The 22,577-nt window shown below is 40.1% G+C and overlaps 1 protein-coding gene across 2 annotated transcripts in view; it reads right to left on the bottom strand.

Moving 5' to 3' along the window:
* OTUD4 (OTU deubiquitinase 4) overlaps positions 1 to 22,577 on the bottom strand; it is a 42,481-nt gene that overhangs the window by 18,015 nt on the left and 1,889 nt on the right. For both annotated transcript variants that reach the window (XM_027567437.1, XM_027567438.1), the window contains exons 2-12: positions 19,739 to 19,822; positions 17,211 to 17,261; positions 12,306 to 12,352; positions 11,689 to 11,761; positions 10,543 to 10,624; positions 8,611 to 8,743; positions 5,181 to 5,238; positions 4,819 to 4,936; positions 4,660 to 4,724; positions 1,164 to 1,258; positions 32 to 132 (exon numbers count right to left, since the gene is read on the bottom strand). In XM_027567437.1, the coding sequence (XP_027423238.1) occupies positions 32 to 132; positions 1,164 to 1,258; positions 4,660 to 4,724; positions 4,819 to 4,936; positions 5,181 to 5,238; positions 8,611 to 8,743; positions 10,543 to 10,624; positions 11,689 to 11,761; positions 12,306 to 12,352; positions 17,211 to 17,261; positions 19,739 to 19,822 (907 nt within the window). The remainder of the gene's footprint in view (positions 1 to 31; positions 133 to 1,163; positions 1,259 to 4,659; positions 4,725 to 4,818; positions 4,937 to 5,180; positions 5,239 to 8,610; positions 8,744 to 10,542; positions 10,625 to 11,688; positions 11,762 to 12,305; positions 12,353 to 17,210; positions 17,262 to 19,738; positions 19,823 to 22,577) is intronic.

Raw genomic sequence — 22,577 nt, forward strand, 5'->3', positions numbered from 1 at the left:
CCCAAAGGAGACTAAGTTGATGAGCTCCTACCAGAATGGAAATTCTGTCCCGAAGGGGGTTTTTTCATCTTCTTTCCTGACACTGTGTTCCAGCTTTCTGAGGCAGGCGGTTTGAGGTTCTTCGGTGAGTATCTTTAAAAAGAAGAAAAAGACTTGAAGTAACCTAAAGTACTCTACTGAGACTGTGCACTTAAGTATTCTACATAAATCTTTTATGTTCAATTTACCTAAGAATTTCCAGTCTTAGTTCTTATAGTAAAAACACACTATCAAATACAAAGCATTCAGCAATCCACATGTAATTATAATCAAATGACAAAGGTCAAAAACCTATTTTCTAACCTAAAAGAACAGAAGATTGAGAGGTCTTAATCACAATCTAAGCAAAAGGTTAGATAAGGAAGGAAAGAAAACTATTCTGTGAGGTGTGATGACAGTACTGTAGCTAAGGATGGGGAATGGAGAAGCCCTTACTGTGTTAGAGACACACACAGACGCACAACATCTATGAGAAATGGTGTGACATCTGGGATTTACTTTCAAATATTCCAATTCTGCTCCTTTCTTCTGCTTTAAGGGGTTAGGGAGAAGAGATCAGAAAAGATGGCAAACCTGCTGTCAGCTATGAAACTAGGGTGACCTTATCTTGACTACCCCCCTCAGTTGCGCATGTTTGAAATTCTCCATGGTAAAGTCTAGGTGGATCTTACTACCTTTCCCTCAAATAAAGGCTGCAGCAGCTGAAACAAAAGCTGCTCTAAAGTAACAATGTATCATGGCAAGTATTTCACTCCACCAGATAATCATTTACTGAAAACTACATGCAAGGCAGCAATGAATGGAATCAGAAATGAATACTGCCCCTGTCCTCCAAAGCATCAGTTACAATAGGTTAATTTTCTAAACTGCCTTAGTGAAGAATGGCACATTTTAAACAGTAAGCAATGAAGTAAGTACCTTTTATTTAAAAGACCTTAACACATAAACACTAAATTTGAACTCAAACTATTTTTCAGAGATCTAAAAAAGTATATTTCTGTATACACCCGCAACACATTTAACTGAATTCACAAATACACAGGGACATTTAGAAATGCTCGTGATTACATCAGGCTAAGTGGAAGAGAAGGTGAATTAACACCTTAGCTGAAAACAGTACGTACTTCTTTCCAAGTTCTGCGACCAAAACTGGCCCATTCTCAGCGTGAACCCCTTGAAAGTCTGCATTAGAAAATTTTCCATCGTGATCCAACCTAACCTGTTAAACAAATTCGCAAAGAAAAATCAGTCACCCGATGCTTTAGCATCAATGATTCGTTTTTAAACTGCCATTTCATTTTCAACTAAAGTGTAGAGGAACATATGTAGTTAAAAACAAAACTAAGTTCAAAAGAGTACACCATAATGCCTCTGATCTTCCAGACCTGTGTATCTCTTTCCAAAATACTTTCCTTTGCTTACTTTTCCATGTTTTTTCTAAACTGTCTGGGTTCTGAAGGCAGGGCTGTGGCACCACACACCAGGCTTCCAGGTCCCGCTTTTCTACTCAAGCAGCAATATGACCTCGGGCCAGTAACTTATCCGGTGCTTCACTGAGCTCATACGCAAGACGGGGCTGATTAGAGTCTCTACATCACGGGCACCAGAGGCACGATAAGGCACACATGAGGCATACAGAGGACACCAGCCTGCACACAGCAACCGCTCAACAAAGGCGAGCACCTGCTATGAAAATTATATTATCTTCTCACTTTTCCAATATTTCAAACATTGTAATATGTAAATGTGACCTTTCTGCTCCCTAAAAATAGATGCATCGTCTCCTCTCTAACACACAGCTGGTTATTACACAACGGCACATCAGGACAGGAGAGTCAGCCTTTTGCTTTCCTTCTGGCAAAGGGCACCCCTAACCCTGCTCTAGCAGCCAGATGGACACAGCCTTGCTCAAAGCCATCTCCCGTTATCAGTACCGCCAGCCCTCAGCATCCACAGGGGGACTGGGTCCAGAACTCGAGAACACCAGAACTCCGGGACGGGTACTAATATGGCACCAGCAGTCACCCTCACCAGCCAGAGGCGGAGGGATGCACCGCCCATTCCAAGCCCTCAAGCTGAGATTCCATTCTTTGGTCACAGCAGGACACTGCTTCCCTCTCCTCAAGAGCTGAACAATAAAAAAGATTTTCTGAAGCTAATGTTTATTTAAAATTGAAACTGCATTTACATGCTTACTCAGATACGCACAAGATACCACCCTTATGGCAGAAAGTGAAGAAGAACTAAAGAGCCTCTTGATGAAAATGAACGAGAGTGAAAAAGTTGGCTTAAAGCTCAACATTCAGAAAACTACGGTCATGGCATCTGGTCCCATCACTTCATGGGCAATAGATGGGGAAACAGTGACAGCCTATTTTGGGGGCTCCAAAATCACTGCAATGGTGACTGTAGCCATGAAATTACAGATGCTTACTCCTTGGAAGGAAAGTTATGATCAACCTAGATAGTATATTCAAAAGCAGAGACATTACTTTGTCAAGAAAGGTTTTTCTACTCAAGGCTCTGGTTTTTCCAGTGGTCATGTATGGATGTGAGAGTTGGACTGTGAAGCAAGCTGAGTGCTTTAGAATTGATGTTTTTGTACTGTGGTGTTGGAGAAGACTTTAGAGTCCCATGGACTGCAAGGAGATCCAACCAGTCCATCCTAAAGGAAGTCAGTCCTGGGTGTTCATTGGAAGGACTAATGTTGAAGCTGAAACTCCAATACTTTGGCCACCTGATGAGAAGAGCTGACTCATCTGAAAAGACCCTGATGCTGGCAAAGATTGAGGGCAGGAGCAGAAGGGGACAACAGAGGATGAGATGGCTGGATGGTATCATCGACTCAGTGGACATGGGTTTGGGTGAACTCCAGGAGTTGGTGATGGACAGGGAGGCCTGGTGTGCTGTGATTCATGGGGTCGCAAAGAGCTGGACACAACTGAGAGACTGAACTGAACTGAGTAAATAAAAGTCATCTTTGAGTCAGAGACTCTGTAGACAGGATAGAATAAAGACGGTAGAGAGTCTACCTGCCAATGCAGGAGACCTGGGTTTGATCCCTGGGTCGGAAAGATCCCCTGGAGGAGGAAATGGCAACCCACTCCAGTACTATTGCCTGGGGAATCCCATGGATAGAGGAGCCTGGCAGGCTACAGTCAGTCCGTGGGGTTGCAAAGAGTCAGACATAACTGAATGACTAACACTTTCACCTTCACACTTTCCATAATAAAATTTCAATTAAATTTTATCCAAGTGAAATAGTCAAGTAGAAGAAAAGGAAAATACTCTAAAAAAGAAAAAATTAAAACAAGTACCTGCTTTACCTTCTGCTTTATCAAGAACTGAAAGCTCAAATGAAATATGCTCAGTTTACAACAATGAATAAAACAATTTTAGCGATACAGTATAAAAAGTACTTTCTTTTCTCTACTAAGAAGGGTGGGGAAGGAGGGCCCTCTTCTGTTTTGTTCTCTGCCAAGTTCCCCAAATCACTACAGTAAAAGATTCCCAGATTCGGTTCTATGCTTAGAGCACATTTCTGACAACCCTGAAAGAATCACATCCTCTTCTTCCTCTACTTTCAAAATACCCTCGAATCACAACACTACTCAAAGTTCTTAAGGTAAAGTCTGTCACTGATACCCAGAAACAATCCTGGTCCCCCAGACACTTTTCACAAACCACTTTATCATGAAGGAATGACTATTTCCTCCACAAGTCAAGAAGAAATATCTGTCAATGGCTATTCCAAAATAGTTTTTAAAAGGTAACACTTTTTGATGAGAACCATTCTTGATGACAATTATCTTCCAAATAACAATATTTTTGGTGTATGGGGGTTGCTTTTGTTTTAGAAAGAGTCATATTTTTTCATAGAAGTTTCTCCAGTCTTGGCATTAGTAATACTTTGGACCAGATGACTCCTTGCTGTGTGTGTGCTGGGGGTGGGGGTGGGGGGTGTCCTGTGCGTTCTAGGATGTCTGGCACCATGCCTGGGCTCTACCCACTAGGTATCAGTAGTACCTTCCCAGGTGTAATGACCAAAAATGTCTGCAGACATTGCTAGAGGGGAGGCAGGGGTGCAGATCACTCCATGTAAGAAACGCTGACATAACTCAACTTTCCCCTTTACCGGTCAGCTGAGTAAGCCCAGAGCAGCAGCTTATTCAAAGTAAAAGGCAAAACTTCTCCAACTGTTCCCTTTCTTTTACTCAATCCAACAAAAGAACTACGTGTTATATCAAAATTTTCCAGGATGACTTTCATAAACCAAACTGACCTGTAGTGTCAAGTCTGAATCAATGTCAGTACATTACCTGCCAGCTATAATGAAAATATCTAAAAATCTAAAAGGTTACTGCTACATCTTTGAAGCAAGTACTATCAAAGACTGAACTGCTTTAAAGATCATGTGAAGGGTCACACAGTTTTAGATATACATGATTTTGGTAATGTATTCAAAAGCTAAATATTTTTAACTGTTAAAATGTATACATGATAAAATATATTCTGAAATCGCAAATTAACAACACATCCAAACTTAAGCTGTTTTTTAGTTCCTATTAGAATAAATAAGATTTCAAGTAAAATCTTTTCTTCCTCTACATAATCACTTACCTGGCATTTATCTCCAACTTCATACTGTAAGCCAGCAGCAATGGAATAATCATGTTTTTGTTGAGCTGTAAAGAATATCAGCATAATATCAAGTTGATGTAATCATTTTCAAGGACCTCAAAGTAAATTTCTGGAAAATACAGATTTTTTTTAACTCACCTTGTTTAGACTTTAGCCAAATTTCATATTCCACATTTCTATAGACTGCTGGACTGAGTGACTTAAGAACCTTTCTAGACAAAGGAAGGCTAGGAGAGTTTCCATTGCTTTTCGGATGCTAAGTAAACAAAGTCAAGAAGCCCAATCAACAAAGAAATGCTTTTAAAATGTGTTTGAGATACGTATAAGAGAAAAATCAAAAGAATAAAGCTTTAAAAAATAGGAAGTCACCGAAAAAATGTCTTACGAGATGATCCTGACTCTATTGAAAATGTACCAGAAAAGAGAAAAAAAATTAAGGCTATAAACTTGTATGCTTTCTTATATTGAAGAGATAGTTAAAAACCATTAAATAAAAATACCTGGTCACTTGACAAAGTTTTAAATCCATTCACATCATTAATAGTGGTAGGTTTACTCCTACAAAGGAAGAAATACAGGTATCATTAGGAGTACAAAAATGTTCACACACATTTTTCACTTACTCTAACCTCAGAGAAAAATCTCAGAGTTATAGTCCAAAGTCAAAACTGTATCCCAAGGAGCTCAAACAAACGGAAGTGTGGATATGTATATGTAAGCACATACAGAGTATACATGTGTGTATGTGTATATGCATATAAGGCAAAGTTTTTTTTTCTTTAAGTTTACCAGTTTATTGCTACCAACCCATCTCCTCCACCCTCCTCATGCATGCGTGCTCAGTCATATAACCCCAAGGACTGCAGCCCACCAGACTCCTCTGCCCATGGACTTTTCCAGGCAGAAAGACTGGAGTGGGTTGCCATTTCCTTCTCCAGTCAAACATTTTTATTGTTAATTTGTACTGACTTAATCAACAAGAAGAGAGGAACAGAAATAAACTATGAAATGTGGGATGATACAGTAACTGAGTTTATAAAAACACTTAATGTAAAAACTTCCTTTCAGAAATATATCAGTAGATATGTGTGTATGTATGTGTGTGCACTCAGCCGTGTCCGACTCTTTGTGATCCCAGGGACTGTAGCCCGCCAGACTACTCTCTGTCCATGGGATTTTCCAGGCAAGGATACTGGGGTGGGTTGCCATTTCCTTCTCCAGAGGATCTTTCAGACCCAGGGATCAAACCTGCATCTCTTGTGTCCCCTGCATTGGCAGGTGGCTTCTTTACCTAATGAGCCACCAGCAAAGTCCATCAATAGATGAGGCTCCATCAAACAAAATACTCCACTACAAGACATACAATCCGGTGAAAGTAGACACAAGCTAAATAAGTTATCAGTCATCATTAATGCTGCTAAGTGCTTTGGGGGGAAAAACGTAGAAAAACTAGTGTTGAGGCCTAGCTCAAATAATAAAAAATGGGATAAAGAATGATATGTTTTTGAATAAAGAATTAAAGGTGACAAGAGAGCAAACCATATGGCTGTTGAGTACTGCAAGCAGACGGGAAGCAAGAGCAAAGACCCTGGGGCAGCCAAGAGGCTGGTGAGGCTGGGCAGTGATGGCAGGTGACTGGGTGAGAAGGTACCTGTATTCTTCTGGCATATAATTCCTCCTCCTTCATAAACCAATCTCTAGTCTTTAGGTGTCACACCCCTAAATGCAGCAATATTTAAGAGACTCCAACTATCTAGAGTCTGGATTAAAAAAGCACCCTAATTGCTGATGCTTCCAGATTCATCAATACGAATGTGAAAAGAATCCAGGCACAGAAGTACAGCGGCATCCTTGCTTTCTCATGACCATACCGCGCCTATCTGTCTTGCCATGATTATGGAGCAGTTTCCCCTAAATGAAGCTTTGTCTTCCCTAAGCCAGACATGACACTAGTAAAGGAAACCCTAATAATGCAACAAAAAAATTCATCAGAAAGGCTTCCATGCTCCCAGGGCTATAGTAATGCAATATAAAAATGAAAACTGATCACGACAATGTACACACCATCCCTGGCAAACTTCTACAAGCTTACTAGCCTCTACTCCATACTTCACCTACTTCACCTGCCAGCTGCCATCCCAGACCCAGTTTTGCTAAAGCCATCAGCAGCACCAAGCACAGGGTATGTGCTCAAGTCCCCCCACATCAACTCATGGTGATAAGTTAAACAAGTGAATCATCATTCTCCATCCCAACTTCTCGTATGCTCCATAACATGCCTTAATCACACTGGGCACCTGGAGAAAACCATGTAGCACAATTCCCATCTGTGCAAAGCCCCTTAATCAATTCTAGGATTAATTTACAATGGGAGACCCAGATTTTAATCTGACTCATTTCTTTCTTATGTAGAAACAGTGGTCAATCAAACTTTCAATCAGGATCAACCATTTAATTCAAGAAATGCCTGGAATTACAGATACAAGGGGATATATTTTATAAGTCTTTAATAAAGAATTAGATATCCTGAGGCTTTAATTTCATCTTCCTCTAGTTTCACAGTATGTATCATAGGATACTTTCATACTCTCATACAAAAGGAATAATATACTTTTAGCTTCACTGAGGATGAAACCGATTGGTTCTTAGAACACAAAGTACATTTCTTAGTATCATTGATAAAAATTCATACACATTGGACACTATACCTAGAACTGGGCTGTGCATTGCACATGTACATCTCATTTCATTCTTATAAATTATCTACTTTAAAGAAATACTGACATATCCTCATTTATATCTATAGGACTGAGGCTTTAAGCAACTTGCCCTAAGTTCAGTTAGTTGGCAGGAACCCAGGAATGAAACCAGGTCAGAATGTCCACAGCCCAAGCTCTTAGCCACTACCCTGTATGTCTTAAGTGGAAAAGAAAAATAAGTTTCAGACTCTAAGTTAAAAGGTGTTTATTCACATCATGCTGCTGCTACTGCTAAGTCGCTTCAGTTGTGTCCGACTCTGTGCGACCCCACAGACGGCAGCCCACCAGGCTCTGCCGTCCCTGGGATTCTCCAGGCAAGAACACTGGAGTGGGTTGCCATTTTCTTCTCCAATGCATGAAAGTGAAAGTGAAGTCGCTCAGCAAGTTTCTCACTCTTCTCGACCCCATGGACTACAGCCTACCAGGCTCCTCCGTCCATGGGATTTTCCAGGCAAGAGTACTGGAGTGGGTTGCCATTACCTTCTCCGTAATCACACCATAAACAAACATAAATAAATAACATTATTATCCAGAGCTGTTTACATATACTTATATTCCAACTTTGGATTTGTATTATATAAAAAGGGGAGGCATTATCTAAGAAAGAGAACAATAAAAGAAAGTCAAGGAAATCAAAATGGCCATTTTTCATCACTGGTTATGTAAGCAATTGACAGCCTAACCTGAAAACTCTAGGATATACACACATATGAAGTGAAAGTTGCTCAGTCGTTTCCAACTCTTTGCGACCATGGAAATCTCCAGGCCAGAATACTGGAGTGGGTAGCCTTTCCCTTCTCCAGGGATCGAACCCAGGTCTCCCACATTGCAGGTGGATTCTTTATCAACTGAGCTATGAGAGAAGCCCCCCACCCTCCACACACACACACAGGTAGAACCAAATCTATTTCAGAGATATATGCATGATTACATAGAAATAAAAATAGATGCTTAACAAAAACAAACAAAAAACCAAATTCCGAAAGAAACAGTCCCATAATAGAAATGAAGTAATAGCAGTGGCAGGAAAAAAGAAACTTCTGCTGCACGTTGCTGTACTTTAGAAATACCATAATACCTCACTAAGTGAGGCAACGCCGTACAAAAACGTTTACGGAACTGTTTCCTCGTATGGCACTACAAAGGTACTTTAGGACAAAGCCACTCTTACTTGCAACTGTCATCCTCTGAATCTGATATTTCACTGTTGTCTTCATCCGCTACTTCAGAGCTATCTAGGCCCATCAAGATTTTACTGACGTCAGTTTTAAATACCTTCTCATACAGCAATTCATAAAGCAGAGCTGAAGTTAACAAGAAAGAGATGTTACACAGCATGAATTTTACGTCTAACATAAAACGGAGGCGCCCAGGCTCCTAAAACCTTAACTGAATACCTTCTAACACCTTATGACCAATAACACAATTCAATCAGAAAATTACCTAGAGACCAACTAGACTCCCGTCTTTGCAGTTAGTTAGTTCAAAATTATCACTGCCTGTTGTCTGGATGATACTGAGGCAGATACAAGATGGTGAGAAAGGGGGTCTCTTGGGGACTCGTTTGAGGGGTAGACACCACTGTGATGGATTCTTGGTGTACTTGTTTTGGTAAGGTTTGCTGTAATTAAAGCAAATGAGAGTCCTGAACTCCATGTAGAGGTTTTGAGCATTTGGTAAGATATTTCTGTTTTCTGGAGTGTGGGTTTGTTTTTGTTTTCCTCTTTCTGTAAAGCAGAAACATTGTCACAATATGCTTCAGTGGTTGCTGAGAATACATTTTACAATGGTTTCTTTTTAGTCCATTATGAAAAGGTATCTTCTTTCTAGCAAACTTGGTGTTCCTTAAGTTTTCCATCTGAGCTTCTTCAGGTTGGGTAGGCTGTGCGGTCTCTCTGGTTCTCAGTTTCTTGATGTGAACAGCTGGAATGAGAGCACTTCACCGTGCTAGGATTAACTATGAAAGCAGATGCAGAGACTTAGCACAGTGTGTACAACCACACTTAAGTCACTGCTCACTGGGCGTGTTGAATTTCATCACCCCTGGCTCACAGCTGTGATACCTTTTTGTATTACTGTTAGCTTTAAATACATCAATACATTAAATACAAGTAATATAAAATTGTAAATTGATCTGTTTTGAGATCCTGGGCTATGTTCTCTGCCTCTCCCAGTCAATCAAAAGCTGGACATTCCAGCTTTGAAAAGGTAGGCGTCATGTGCTGTCTTTACTGGTCCTCCTTAGCTAAAGAACAGGGGAGAAGAGGCTGTCATATGCCCGGCACAGTGCTTCGTATGGGTCATGTGCACCTTGTCAGAACAGATGATAAAGGAAATAAAGAGGGGAGGAAGGCACTGCCACAGCAGTAATTCTCAACTGCGAGAGGTGGAGAGGCTTTTATCCTCCCAGGAAACACCTGGCAAAGTCTGGAGACATCTGTGGTTGTCACACGGGAGAGAGCGCTCTACTGGCATGTCAGAAGGTCAGTCACTTAGCTGTGTCCAACTCTGCAACTTCGCAGACTCCCCTTCCACAGAATTCTCCAGGAAGACTACGGAGTGCATTGCCATTCCCTTCTCTAGGGGATCTTTCTGACCCAGGGACCAAACTTGGGTCTCTGGCATCGCAGGCAGATTCTTTACCATCTGAGCCACCAGGGAAGCCCCACTATTGGCATAATAGATGCTAAACATTCTACAAGGCACACAACAACCCCCAAAACAAAAAATTATGTGCCCTATATTTTAATAGTAAAAGGTCAAGAAACCCTGGTCAAGTGACAAATACAATCAAATACTGATTTCCTGAATCATTGAGATTTTCAAGCTATGCACTAAAAGCTTTATAAACATTCAAATCTTTATTAATGATATTAATTACCACAGGAAAATATAACTTCACATTTACAAGCCAAACTCTAATCTCTTAGCACCTTTTTCCTATGGAAACAAGTTTTTACTAGAGTATTAAAATTTTTGGTAACCTAAAGTTCTCAGAAATATATTTTTACACAACAAAACAGTGTATCTGCCCTGAGTTGTTTGCGTAAGACAATAAAGCTTAGGAAGAAAATTTCTATACCAATGCAAGGGTGATACTTACACTGACACATAGCCGAGCTCTCTTTATACTTTATGGGATAGACAATATCATAATGATTTCCATTTGAAAAACACAGTAATACCTGAAAGGGAAAAACAGAATACACCTTTCAGCCCTTCACATACAACACTTACACAGCTACTTCCATCTCTAATATCTCTGAGTTACTAGTAAACAAATTTCCAGGTAGAATGTTTTAGAAGTAACCTAAAGCTGTAATGTGGTCATGGTACATCCGTATGTTGAAATGTTACAAAGCCAAGGAATCAGAAATTCCTAATGACTTGGGGAAACGCTTACTGCATCACAAAAATCACACACAATCTGTAAGAACAAATGATTTCAACTATTGCAAGAGAAGGGTTAGAAGACTGTAAGAAAATATTCTAAAACTTTAATGATGCTTACCTCTAAGAAGCAGAATCAAAAGTACATTTTTTTTCTGCTTTACAGCTTTATGTACCTTCTAAATAATCGATCACTGACGCAAAGAGCAACACACATTGACTTTGCTTAGACTACGTCATGTTCCAAAAATTACACTGTAAAGGCCAGATCCAGAGCCAGGCACCTTGGACACCCACGAGTCCTTACAAAGGCGTATTTACCTCGGCTCCCTGCCCCCTGCCACCATAAACATGGTGACGAGACACTTCAACTTGGGCTGGATAACCCAATGCAGATCATGAAAACAAAATTCTCTAGTAATGAATCATGGTGTTCCCCCCGCCACCCCTTTCTAGGCTTTACATAATTTTTCAGTTGTTTCTGCTTTGTGACTAGATAACAACACCGTAGCCAGTAAACTATCTCTGTAATGGGAAATATATCACAGTTAAGTGTTTCTGGATGCAGTAGAACCTATTTTCACAAGTTATTTTTCTATCTAATGTATATACTGATGTAAAACAGTACAGTCTAGTTAATCACATACACTGGCATCTCAATTATTTTTCTCTAATAAAATGTCACAACAGAGTTCAACATTTGTACGGAAAAACAAATACAAAATAACAAAACTTGTGAATGATTAATAAGAACTTAAAAAAAAAAAAGTCACTTAAAAATTATAGCTCAGGCAGTCAAGATGGCAAGTGAGTGGTTCCTTTACTTAAATCCTTTAGAAAAACTTGGAACAATTCTTACCTTTTCAGGAAAATTATTTTCAGTTACTTGTGAAGGAGAAACATTTGGTTTCTGGTAAATTATAAAATCTTTCCTGAAAAAACATTTAGAAATTATTTCTGATGAAATACACTTCATAAATTGAGATTCAGTCATTCATTCATTCACTCACTCAAGAGTCAAGTGCACCAAGCAACATTCTAGGCACCTAGAAACAGCAGTAAACAAAAGGCAGTAATGGGTAACCAAGCTGCAACATACTTAAGCAAAAAGTATCCTTTTAAACAAGTAAAATTTTAAATATAATTTTATATATAACTTCAGATATAATTCTAAAAGTAGACCTCAAAACCACAGAAAGCGTGGAGATGAAATTTATAAAGACATTTTGAAAAGAAAAAATACAGCATTCACCTGATCTGCTAACAGACAAAAAACTGTAAAACTGACAATACGGTGCTCTGCCTTTGCCATTCAATTTGCTTTGCCATTCAGTGCTACCAGCCTTGAGAAAGCAGGAAATCATTTCTCTAGAAGGTCTGTTAAGTGATTCTGCTATTTAACAACTCCATTACAATGGAACATGTTAATTTCCCACTGGCTTTATTTTTGTTTACCTATGTGATTACAGGGCTTACCTGTACATAAGAGAAAGGGCACTTATTTCCACTTGTCCAACCCACTCCTGTATTGAAGAAAAAACATTGGCCCATAAGTGTCTACTTTTTATAGCACCTTAATACACATCTTTATATGATACACCTAATTAGCTAGAGGAGCTCATTCATATTTTTTTTAATTTATTTAATTTCAGGATAATTGCTTTACAATATTGTGTTGCTTTCTGCCGTGTGTCAACATGACTCAATCACAGGTGTATTTATGTCCCTCCCTCTTGAAACTCCCTCCCACCTCACACCTCAGCCCACCCTTCTAAGTTGTCACAGAGCACCAGTGTGAGCTCCCTGCATCACACAGCAAATTCCCACTGGCTATCTATTTTACATACAGTAATAAATATATCCTTCCAGTCTACTCTCAACTCTCCCCACCCCTCCTTTCCCCACTGTGTCCACAAATCTTGCGTCTGTCTGCATCTCCACTGCTGCCCTGCAAACAGGTTCACCTGTACCATTTTTCTGGACTGCACATATATGTGTTCATATATGCTGTTTGTTTCTCTCTAACTTACTTGGCTCTAGGTTCATCCTGGAACTGACTCAAATGCATTCTCTTTAATGGCCCGAAGAGCTCATTAGTAGTAGTACTGAGAATACTATAAAAATATTTTCATAAAACGGGCTATAATATACACTAAAAAGCAGCCCAAGTCTTGGTAACAAATATCCTTAGTAACAGGGCTGGAGTGAGAATTCCTATTGATGTGGCAGGACGACAGAGTAGTGTCTCTAAGTTGAGAACCTGCAGAAGGCAAAGACTGCAGCTGAGCACTCAGGACAGAGCCCAGCACAGAGTGTGTGCCCAGGAGACAGGACACTGCCCAGAAGCAGAGCTCAAGGGTCAGAAAGGGTGAAAAAGGGCAGGTCTGCTCTCTCCAGAATAATTGAAGGCACAAAGAAAGCAGTGTGCCAGGAATCATTTTAACGTGTGGCAGGAGCTTTAGTACTAAAGGAGTCACTTTAAGTCCTTAAGCTTTTCAGAAGGAAATGGCCAGCATATATCAAAAAGTTAAATACTCTTTAATTTAACCTAGCAATTCAACTTCTATAAAACTATCCTAAAGAAATATTTCATATGTCCACAAAAATGTATATAAACAAAGGTGGCCACTACAGTTATCTGTAATAATTAAAAAAAAATTTTTTTTAAGATAGCCCCAAGATTCCACTAACAGATAAGGAAGAATTAAATAATTTATCATTCACCCAAACTATGTATGGAAATACCATGCAATCACCAAAAAGAATGAGCTATATTCCTATGAAATGACCTCAAAAGATCACTCCAGGCTATTAAGTGGAAAAAGTAAGTCAGTAAAATAATCCTATTGTGTACAACAAAATAAATATATATAGACACATACACACAGAAAGAGAACTAGAGACAGTGGAGACAGGAATTTAAAGATGACTGGAAAAGTAAGGATTTTCACTCTTCATTCTGTAGTAAATCTTTGACCATGAGAACGTATTCCTAAACCACCTGTGAAATTAGTAAAGACTTAATATCAAGAGTTACTAAAAATAAGAACTATAGTAAGTGAACGCTGGCACTTTCACCTTCAAAGAAGAGAGATTTGAGATAAGAAAAGGATTTGGGATGATGGTTTGAAATCCTCTCAGAAGAGGATCATCTTTCCCCACAGACTTTGCACTTCAATAAATCTTTAAAGTTGGCTTTGTTTTTCAAAATGAAATAGGTGCCATACATTACAACAGATTTATTAAAATAGCCTCTGCCTAACAATCACAGCCTCTCATAAACTCCACAAGCAATACCTTCTGGTACAGAGGAGATCCTTCCCTGAAACCATCTGCTGAGATCATAAACCCAAGCTGTTCCATTCTGTGCGGAATGCATTGCATCACTTCTGGTGTCAACAAGACACTACATCTCAAATAAGGCACAATTTTGTAACTACTTAATCTTCAGAATAAATTCTGTTGTAGTCTGGTTAAGTAGACAATGGCCATTATAGCTTGCCTTCTCTAACAATTTTGATTTTTTTTTTTAATTTATGTTCTGTCTTCTACCTGAACGCTATAATTTTACTTACACAACACTCTATGGTTAGTCTACTTTGTCATTGTGGGTAAGAGCACAGCATTTCTACAAAATCTATTTTTAATGTTGTAAAGAACCATACTGTATCAAAAACACTAATTAAATGTTCTTAGATAGTCATCAAAAGCAAACTTTTGTTCCTCAAAAGACACTATTAAGAACACTAAAGACAAGATACAAATAGGAAGAAAGTACTGGAAAATATATATCCAGTACAGTATTTATTATACTCGGTATAAAATACTCTTATAATTCAACAAAAACAAAATAATAAAGGACAGAATCTATGAGCAAGACATTTCACCAACAAAGACATACGGATGGCAAATAAGCACATGAAAAGTTTCTCAACATTACTAGAGAAATGCAAGTTAAGATCACGAGATACCACCACACAGCCACTAACTGCGTAGCCACAGCTCAATTTTAAAAGGCTGACGATACTGAGTGTTGATGAAGATGCAGAGCAGCTGGAATTCTCACTTATTGCTAATGACAAAGCAAAGCGGCACAGCCACTTTGGAAAACAGATTAGCAATTTCTCATTAAGTTAAACATGCATTTACCATATGACCCAGGGATTCCACTCTCAATGATATTAACAATATTAATTAAGAGAAAAGAAAACATATGCCCATAGAAAGACTTGCAACCAAATAGTCTTAGCAGCTTTAATAACAGCAGCAAACTGGGAAGAAATCATGTATCCATCAACTTGTAAATTGCTAAAACAAGTTGCAGTACATCCATCCAATGAATGGCCACTCAGCAATAAAAATGAACTATCACACAAAGTACAACACAGATCAATCTCAAAATGCGTCCATTACGTCAAGTCAAAGAAGCCAGACACCTAAGACTACAAACTATACCATTCTATTTGTTCGAGGCTCGAAAAGGCAAAACTTCGCACATGGGTGGGTGTAAGGGGTCTCTACTCCAAAAGGTCTGAGAGACTTCTGGAGTGACGGAACCGCCCTGTGTGGTGTCTGTGGTGGAGATCACACAGCTGTATGCATCTGTCAGAGTTCATCAAATCATAAACTTAAAACACCTATTACATGTCCATTTTACCTCTGTAAAGCTGACAAAAATATATTCTTTTTGAGGCATTTTTCAAAATGCTCCATTGATACTTTTAAGAAAAAAGGAGGAAGTTCTCTTTCTCTGAGAACTGGGTGAGGCAATGGAGCTTATCAGTTGACTACGTTTCTCTTTTCCTTTCATACATTCCATGTATCGGGGAGAAAGAGAAACGGACAGAAATATTTATCACTAATAAGAACAAACACTTGTTCTGTTTGGAAGATACCTGCAACATCTGGAGAAGGCCTGCCCAGCGTGGGGAGGGGAGTGTCCTGGGAGTGACACACCTGGCCGGCCAGCACCCTGGGAAGGAGACAGCTGTTCCCAGGCGCTCAACACGGCAGCACCTGCCACCCCCTCCCCTGCAGGGCCCCGAATCAGTCTCCAGTCCCCTTCCACCGCCTCACTCCCCTCCCTGTCCCCTTCTCTCTGGGATGTCTCTTCTACCCTTTCTCAGCCCAAGAGCCAGAACTGCTCACAAAGACCACCGTAAAATGATATTGTGGGCTTTTTTCTGACTAAAAATTAATAAATGTTCTTTGTCCTTCCCTTCATCTTCTACAAAGGAAATAAAAATCACCAGGTACAGCCGGCGAGAACTGTTAACATTCCAGTGTTTAATCTTTTCTATCTGTGACACAGGCTTCCCAGGTGGCAGAGTGGTAAAGAATCCACCTGCCAATGCAGGAGACTCAGGTTCAATCCCTGGGTCAAGAAGATCCCCTGGAGAGGAGAATGGCACCCCACTCCAGTGTTCCTGACTGGGAAATCCCACGGACAGAGGAGACTAGCGGGCTTACAGTCCACAGGGTCACACAAAGCCAGATGATGACTGAAGTGACGGAACAGCAGCAACTGCAGCATCATGCCTATACTTCTCAGGACACACGCGCCTTCTCACTGGTACTAGACACCCTTCCCTACTGCAGGGACACGCCTGAGAACAGCACCCAAAGCCCAGTGACTTCTGCATCCCCGGGGCCTGGCCCTTCCTAGCCCACAACAAGCACTCAAATTAGAGTCGGGGAATGGGAGAGACCCCACACAATGATCAAACACCTTACCCCTGTTAGTATACCCTTTCCTCCCTATTTGACTCCTCTTGGCCTCTTCTTTGTTGTCATTTTAAATCTAACAGTGATTATCGCTGGGGATGAGGGAACATTCTACATGGCCTTCTGTTAACATTTGGATTTTTACACAAAGAGCATGAGGAGAAAATAGCAAACAGAAAAATTCTCTTAATTTCCAAGTGACTGAGAAAGTGCTGGCTGGGGGAGTCGGTGGGGGGGCGCTGTCCTTCAACCCTCAACAGCCTCTTCCTACGTCTCATGTGACCACGTTAAGGGGAATGGATGCAACCTGTCTCGTCAGCTGCCTAATAAGGAAGCAATCAAACACCGCCCTGTCCACCAAGCCCGACACACACACCAGCACCACACTCTGGAAATCCTCGGCAGTGTCATTTCAGGTCTTTTATACTACATTCGCGGGCCATCACGAAAGAAAGATCAAGATCAAGAAAGCATGACTGTGCCGACTGAGGCAACGCTCACGACAAGGTGCACAGCACCCGCTGTCTTCCAATTACACAGGCACCTAAAGCAGGAACTCCTCCATACACTGTAATGCTAATCTCACACTGTAATGAATTTGGAATACATTATTAATATATTAAAAAAAAACAAATATATTACAAGATTACTACATACCTGTGGATTTTCCAAACGTTTTAAATATTCTTCAAATGACCCTTCTATAAACTGCAAAAAGGGAAAAAGGCCTATTAGAAATCCACCAAAAGTTAATTTCTTCACTGTGAATTACTGAATTTTTACAAAAACCTTGGCTACAACAGTAATAGTAATATATATATACACACACACACAAACACACAGAAAAAAATCTAAATATGAAAATATGTACAAAATATTAAGAAAACATCATAAAGATACAGCAGAATTTAAAGGAGGAAACACTGCCGGGAACCACTTCCTGGACAGGGTCTGGAGGGTGGGCGGCACCCTGGGAGGCGGCGGCAGTGGGGAGGAATCGCCTGCACAGCAAGAGCGGGCCGCGCCGTGGGGGGAGCACTCCTGCCTGTACCAGAGCAGAGGCAGGCCCCTCAGACAGAGGGAGGGGGGTGCAAGGTCACGCCCGTGACATCAACAGAGAACTTACATGATCACAGCAGCACTCAAAGACTAACTGGGCAATGGCCAATGCTTAGAAGAGAGCTAAAGACAGATGCAGGAGCTAAGAAATATTAGTTTCCTAACAGATGTGAATAATCATTGTCTCTTAGATCAATTATCCTAAAAACAAAGATAAGAACTAATAATGCTAAAGATACTTTGAGGAATCAACAATATTTTTCTAATCCAGCTTGTCTCATTGTTATTTTAACAAAAACACCACACAAAAAATCTGATTTGAATTAAGCTATATGATTACATTTTTTGCTTTTCTCATAGCAGTTGCACTAATTTAATTGAGAAAGCTCTAAAAGACATTCATCTGAAACACCAATTTCAGTTTTATTTCAATTAAAGTCTTGGTTAATTTAGCAAAGTAGTATACTTAAAAACATTAAAATATACTGCTTGGTCTATAAAAATCTTTTAAATGCCCTTTTTTTAAGACAGAGATTAATTCTTTTATAGATGATATACTCTAATTTCCAAAAGTATCCTAAGTTTAAATACATACTTGCACTAAAACAGCCACATATTTGAAATATTCCACCAGAGGCTACTGTTCTGTATTAGTTTATTGTTTATAGAATTTAAAAAAAAATAAAACAACCCCACAGAACCATTTAAAGCTGCAAGAGACTGAAGTAAGCTGTGGTCTGACACAAGCCTGCATCCAACTGATTCTTCTTAATAATCAGAAAGTACTTACCTAGGCCCTGACTAAACATTTTCAACAAAAAGGCACACCCCTCGACCCTAGACAGTCTTTTCCACTTCTGGTCAATAGAAACTGGTAGAGGCATTCACTGTAAAGAAAGTGAAACTTTCCCCCTCAGAACTTTCCCCCTCTGATCATACCGCCTAAGACTGTAAGAGCTGAATAAATATATGCAAAGCACTCAATGCCTGCTGACACAAATGCTGGCCATTTCTACTACTGTCAACAGAGCTTTCCCCTCTGGAGCCAATGTTAACTAGTTCACTTGTAGTTTCTTCAAATAGTTGAAGACCACCTCTCTACCCTATTCCTCTCCACCGTATCTATCAATACTGTCTTATCTAGCCTCCACATCACCAGCCTTTTAAAATAAGACAAGTTTTCAAATCTTCTGATCAAGCAGGTAACTCTCCTTCCTGGAATATATTACCGTTCATCTTACAACACGGCATCCAGAAAAATGTCACCAGTAATAAAATTTTGCTTACAAATAGGAATTCCAACCCAAGAGCACCTTTAAACACTATTTATCTATTAAGTCTTAGAATTGAGTTACTTGCCAAGTGTCAATGTTCTTTTGGCAGTCAACGGAGAGAAAATACCACTAAAGATTGTCAGATGATAATTCTACGTCATAAAATCAATAACCAGTAAATCTTACAAGGCTTTCAATGTAAAGTGAAAATAGGTCACCGTGGCATCTATTTAAAACACAGCCTACTACATACTACTAAGAAAATCACAGTCAGTTGATAAGATATTCTGTTAAGTACTAATTAACTATACTACATTCTATTAACTACTAATCATTATTTATATAATTACAATGTTCTGATATGTGGTTCATAATGATGAACCCTGTAAATTAAAAATCTATAAATACCTCCTGATAAAATCAGAGGCTCAACATTAGCTATGCTCAGTATATTTCTTATACTCCAAGGTCTGCGATTTTTTACAGTTCACAGGGGGTCACCAATCATGGAAACCTGTTAGCCTCCCTGATCATGTCAGACAAGGCTCACTAGTAATATGCTCAGGTCCCGCCCAAGTCACCCTTCCAGCCTCCACAGCTCTGTGATCCATCTGTCACAGAAGCTTTCTAAATGTCTGAATAAATGAACACCACACGATGGCCTTTAAAAAAAAAAGAATCACAGCTGACTATGGATTTGAATTTGAATTCAAAAAAGCAATTCGTTTTTATAAGGTTTATCTTCATAACCTACAATCAGATCCAACCTGTGAAATTCCCACTAGACCACTAGAACGGCTATCATGTACCTATAAGTCAAGGCACCATTACACGTTTAAAATTATAAATCACCTCTTCAAATTTCTCCCGGTTCTCCCGAAGGTAATGAATGCAGGCCATCCTGACTTCAACGTGGCGAGACTGGGAGTGCAGCACCTGTGGAGGAAAGAGCAGCACGTTCTCAAGCCCTCCGTTAGAAGACGCTATGAAGCTATGACCCAGCACCTTCCTTCACACCCAACGTGACCTCACCACCAACACGTCAGTCTCCATTTCCCTTTCTGTCATTTCTAACTCTGCATTCACTCTCACCTCTTCCACTAACCTGAGAGCTGACATACCACATACCAACTACAGTACTTCTTAAGCCAGAGGTCACTCGATGGGAGAGCTTGTTACCATTTCTCCTTTAGGTCACTGAGACCATGCCTTTGGGGAAATTTTTGTAAACTTACACTTTCCTCTCCTGGCCACCCCTCTACTATTACTTTGCTCGTCACAAAGCAGAGCTGACAGAATCCCCGCTACGCAGTGCTCCGCTTCATCCTCGGCTTGTTGGAAAAGAGAATGAAGAGGTGACTTCAACAAAAAAATAAGTCTTTGAGGCTTTCTGCCCGTAATAGGGAAATTACTTTTTCCCAGTAACTTTGAATTACTTGCCTTATGTATAAATGTAAGTCCACCATGGTTTGAGAAAAATTAAGGCACTCATTCTTAAATCCTCAGCTGTCAGGCTTACACGATTCTGGAAAGAACATCCAGGGAGCAGCACAGAGGATGCAATCGTGTTTCTGTGTGTTATCATCCCAATGGCTTTTAAACGCACTCTTCTGCCCCAAATCTTAAAGCACCAACGGAAATAAGCCATACTACGAAGATGAACCACACCCTCTCACTTTGCAGCCTCTGTTGTCTTCTGTTAAACAACTAGTTCAACCAAAGAATAACTTACTGGCATTTTGCCTCTTAATAAAAGTCTAAAGCTTTGGTTTGAAACCCTTTGAGTGAGTGAGTGAGTGAGTGAAGTCTCTCAGTCGTGTCCGACTCTCTGCGACCCCACAGACTGTAGCCTACCAGGCTCCTCTGTCCATGGGATTTTCCAGGCAATAGTCCTGGAGTGGATTGCCATTTCCTTCTCCAGGGGATCTTCCCAACCCAGGGATCGAACCCGGGTCTCCTGCATTGTAGACAGACACTTTACCATCTGAGCCCCCAGGGGAAGTCTTTGGCCAGTCTCTAATACTTTTCCATGCTAAAAAAAGGAGATTAAGATTGTTTTCTACTACTAGGTGTCCCAAACGAAGGTGTTCCTGCTACCCTACAAGGTCAAAGTAGGAGGGAAAAAAACTGACATTTAAAATAACATCTCAAAACTACTATCCAGGGCTCTTGAGAATTTCTATTATTATAAAGTAGCTTTAAGAGTTACAGTTTCAACTGAGTGTCCCTTATGTTCACGGTGAGCACAGAATTCAGGAAAAGGGAAGCTCCGGTTGCACCTGTTACAGGTCTCTCTGGATAACAGCCAAGGCTCATTTATATCCACGGAACCAAGAGGCGCAACTGCCTGGAGAGCTAGCAGGTCCCTTTACATTCAATTCAGATACTCTGACGATGCACTAACTTAGGTTAGCAGTGCATTGGTTTTCAGCATACTAGCTGGCTTTCAGCTTAACAAATATGCGAACACTGATGTCTTTAGGAACTACAAAAAAGCATCCATCCTTATATACTCTAAGCCTCCAGTACTGGAAGGACTATACACCCAAATCCAAAAATCACCACCACACAATTTTTTTGCCCATTCAACAAATGACATTTAGTAACATTTCCTTCACAGAAGCTACGCTAGATGCTATTATCAATCAACATATTAGTCTGAGTAAACCAGTGTCATCCGATAGGGCATTTCTGCCATTTGCAGAGTGAAGCTAGTCTTATAGCCATTTACCTAGCAACAGGTGGCAGACATTAGTGAATAAAGCTTATGACTTTACATCAAACACAATGACAGGCATGTTTTTTCTCTTTTAACAAACATTTCATTAGCACATGAAATCTGAACCCGTTACTCAGAAGCAAAATTCTCAGTGCGAGGTGCCCAGGGTGCTGGGGCTTTATAGAGCAAAGCAAGGTCAAGAGAAAGGAGGCTAAATCACAACTGTTGAAAAGCAAGTTCAAGGGCACTCAGGAAGAATTCAAATGGTATGACAAATATCTTTGGAAATTATTATATACATGAAAATAACCTAGAAATAGGAGGCTTTCCAATCTTAGGGCAGACAGAGATAATAAACACAGAGAAAGGCTGAGACACTCTGCTTCACCAAGCCTTCTAAGAGGGCCCTATTTTTAGCTCCAGGGCCACTGAGCTGATTCAGGTCAGGCCTCCTGCAGGCCCTAGGCCAGAAGCGTAAAAAGGGAAGGGGTTATTTAAATCAGGTAATTTGGAGGGGAAGACTCTGGCTAAATCAAGTCTTTCTCCCTACATTTCTCCCGCCAAAGGCTGCCATTTAGATCACTTACTGCGACTCCCTGGTAGAAATGGTAGTTATTCTAATATTACTGGAGAAATTGTTGGCAAAAAGTAAATCCTTTGTGCACACCGTTAAAGAGTAGCCTGAGGATGCCGTTACTTCCCTCCGCACCACCAACACACACGCCACCTTTGGCCATGAAGACTACACCTGTGGTCCATGCCTACTGAAGAAAAGAGTTTGCCCCAAGAGTCACTGTGGCAAACTTTCTATAAGCTCAGTATACTAAAAGTCAGCCTCCCGAAAGGACATTCCCTCATGCCTAATTTAAATCCCATCACAGTGAGATATAATAAAATGCATTAACTACTGTTAGCAATGAGCTCTTAGTGTAACAAGCTAGCTATTATTGTTCATTTCTACTTAAAAAGAGA

The sequence above is a fragment of the Bos indicus x Bos taurus genome, chromosome 17 (assembly GCF_003369695.1).
Source record: "Bos indicus x Bos taurus breed Angus x Brahman F1 hybrid chromosome 17, Bos_hybrid_MaternalHap_v2.0, whole genome shotgun sequence".
Lineage (NCBI taxonomy): Eukaryota > Metazoa > Chordata > Mammalia > Artiodactyla > Bovidae > Bos > Bos indicus x Bos taurus.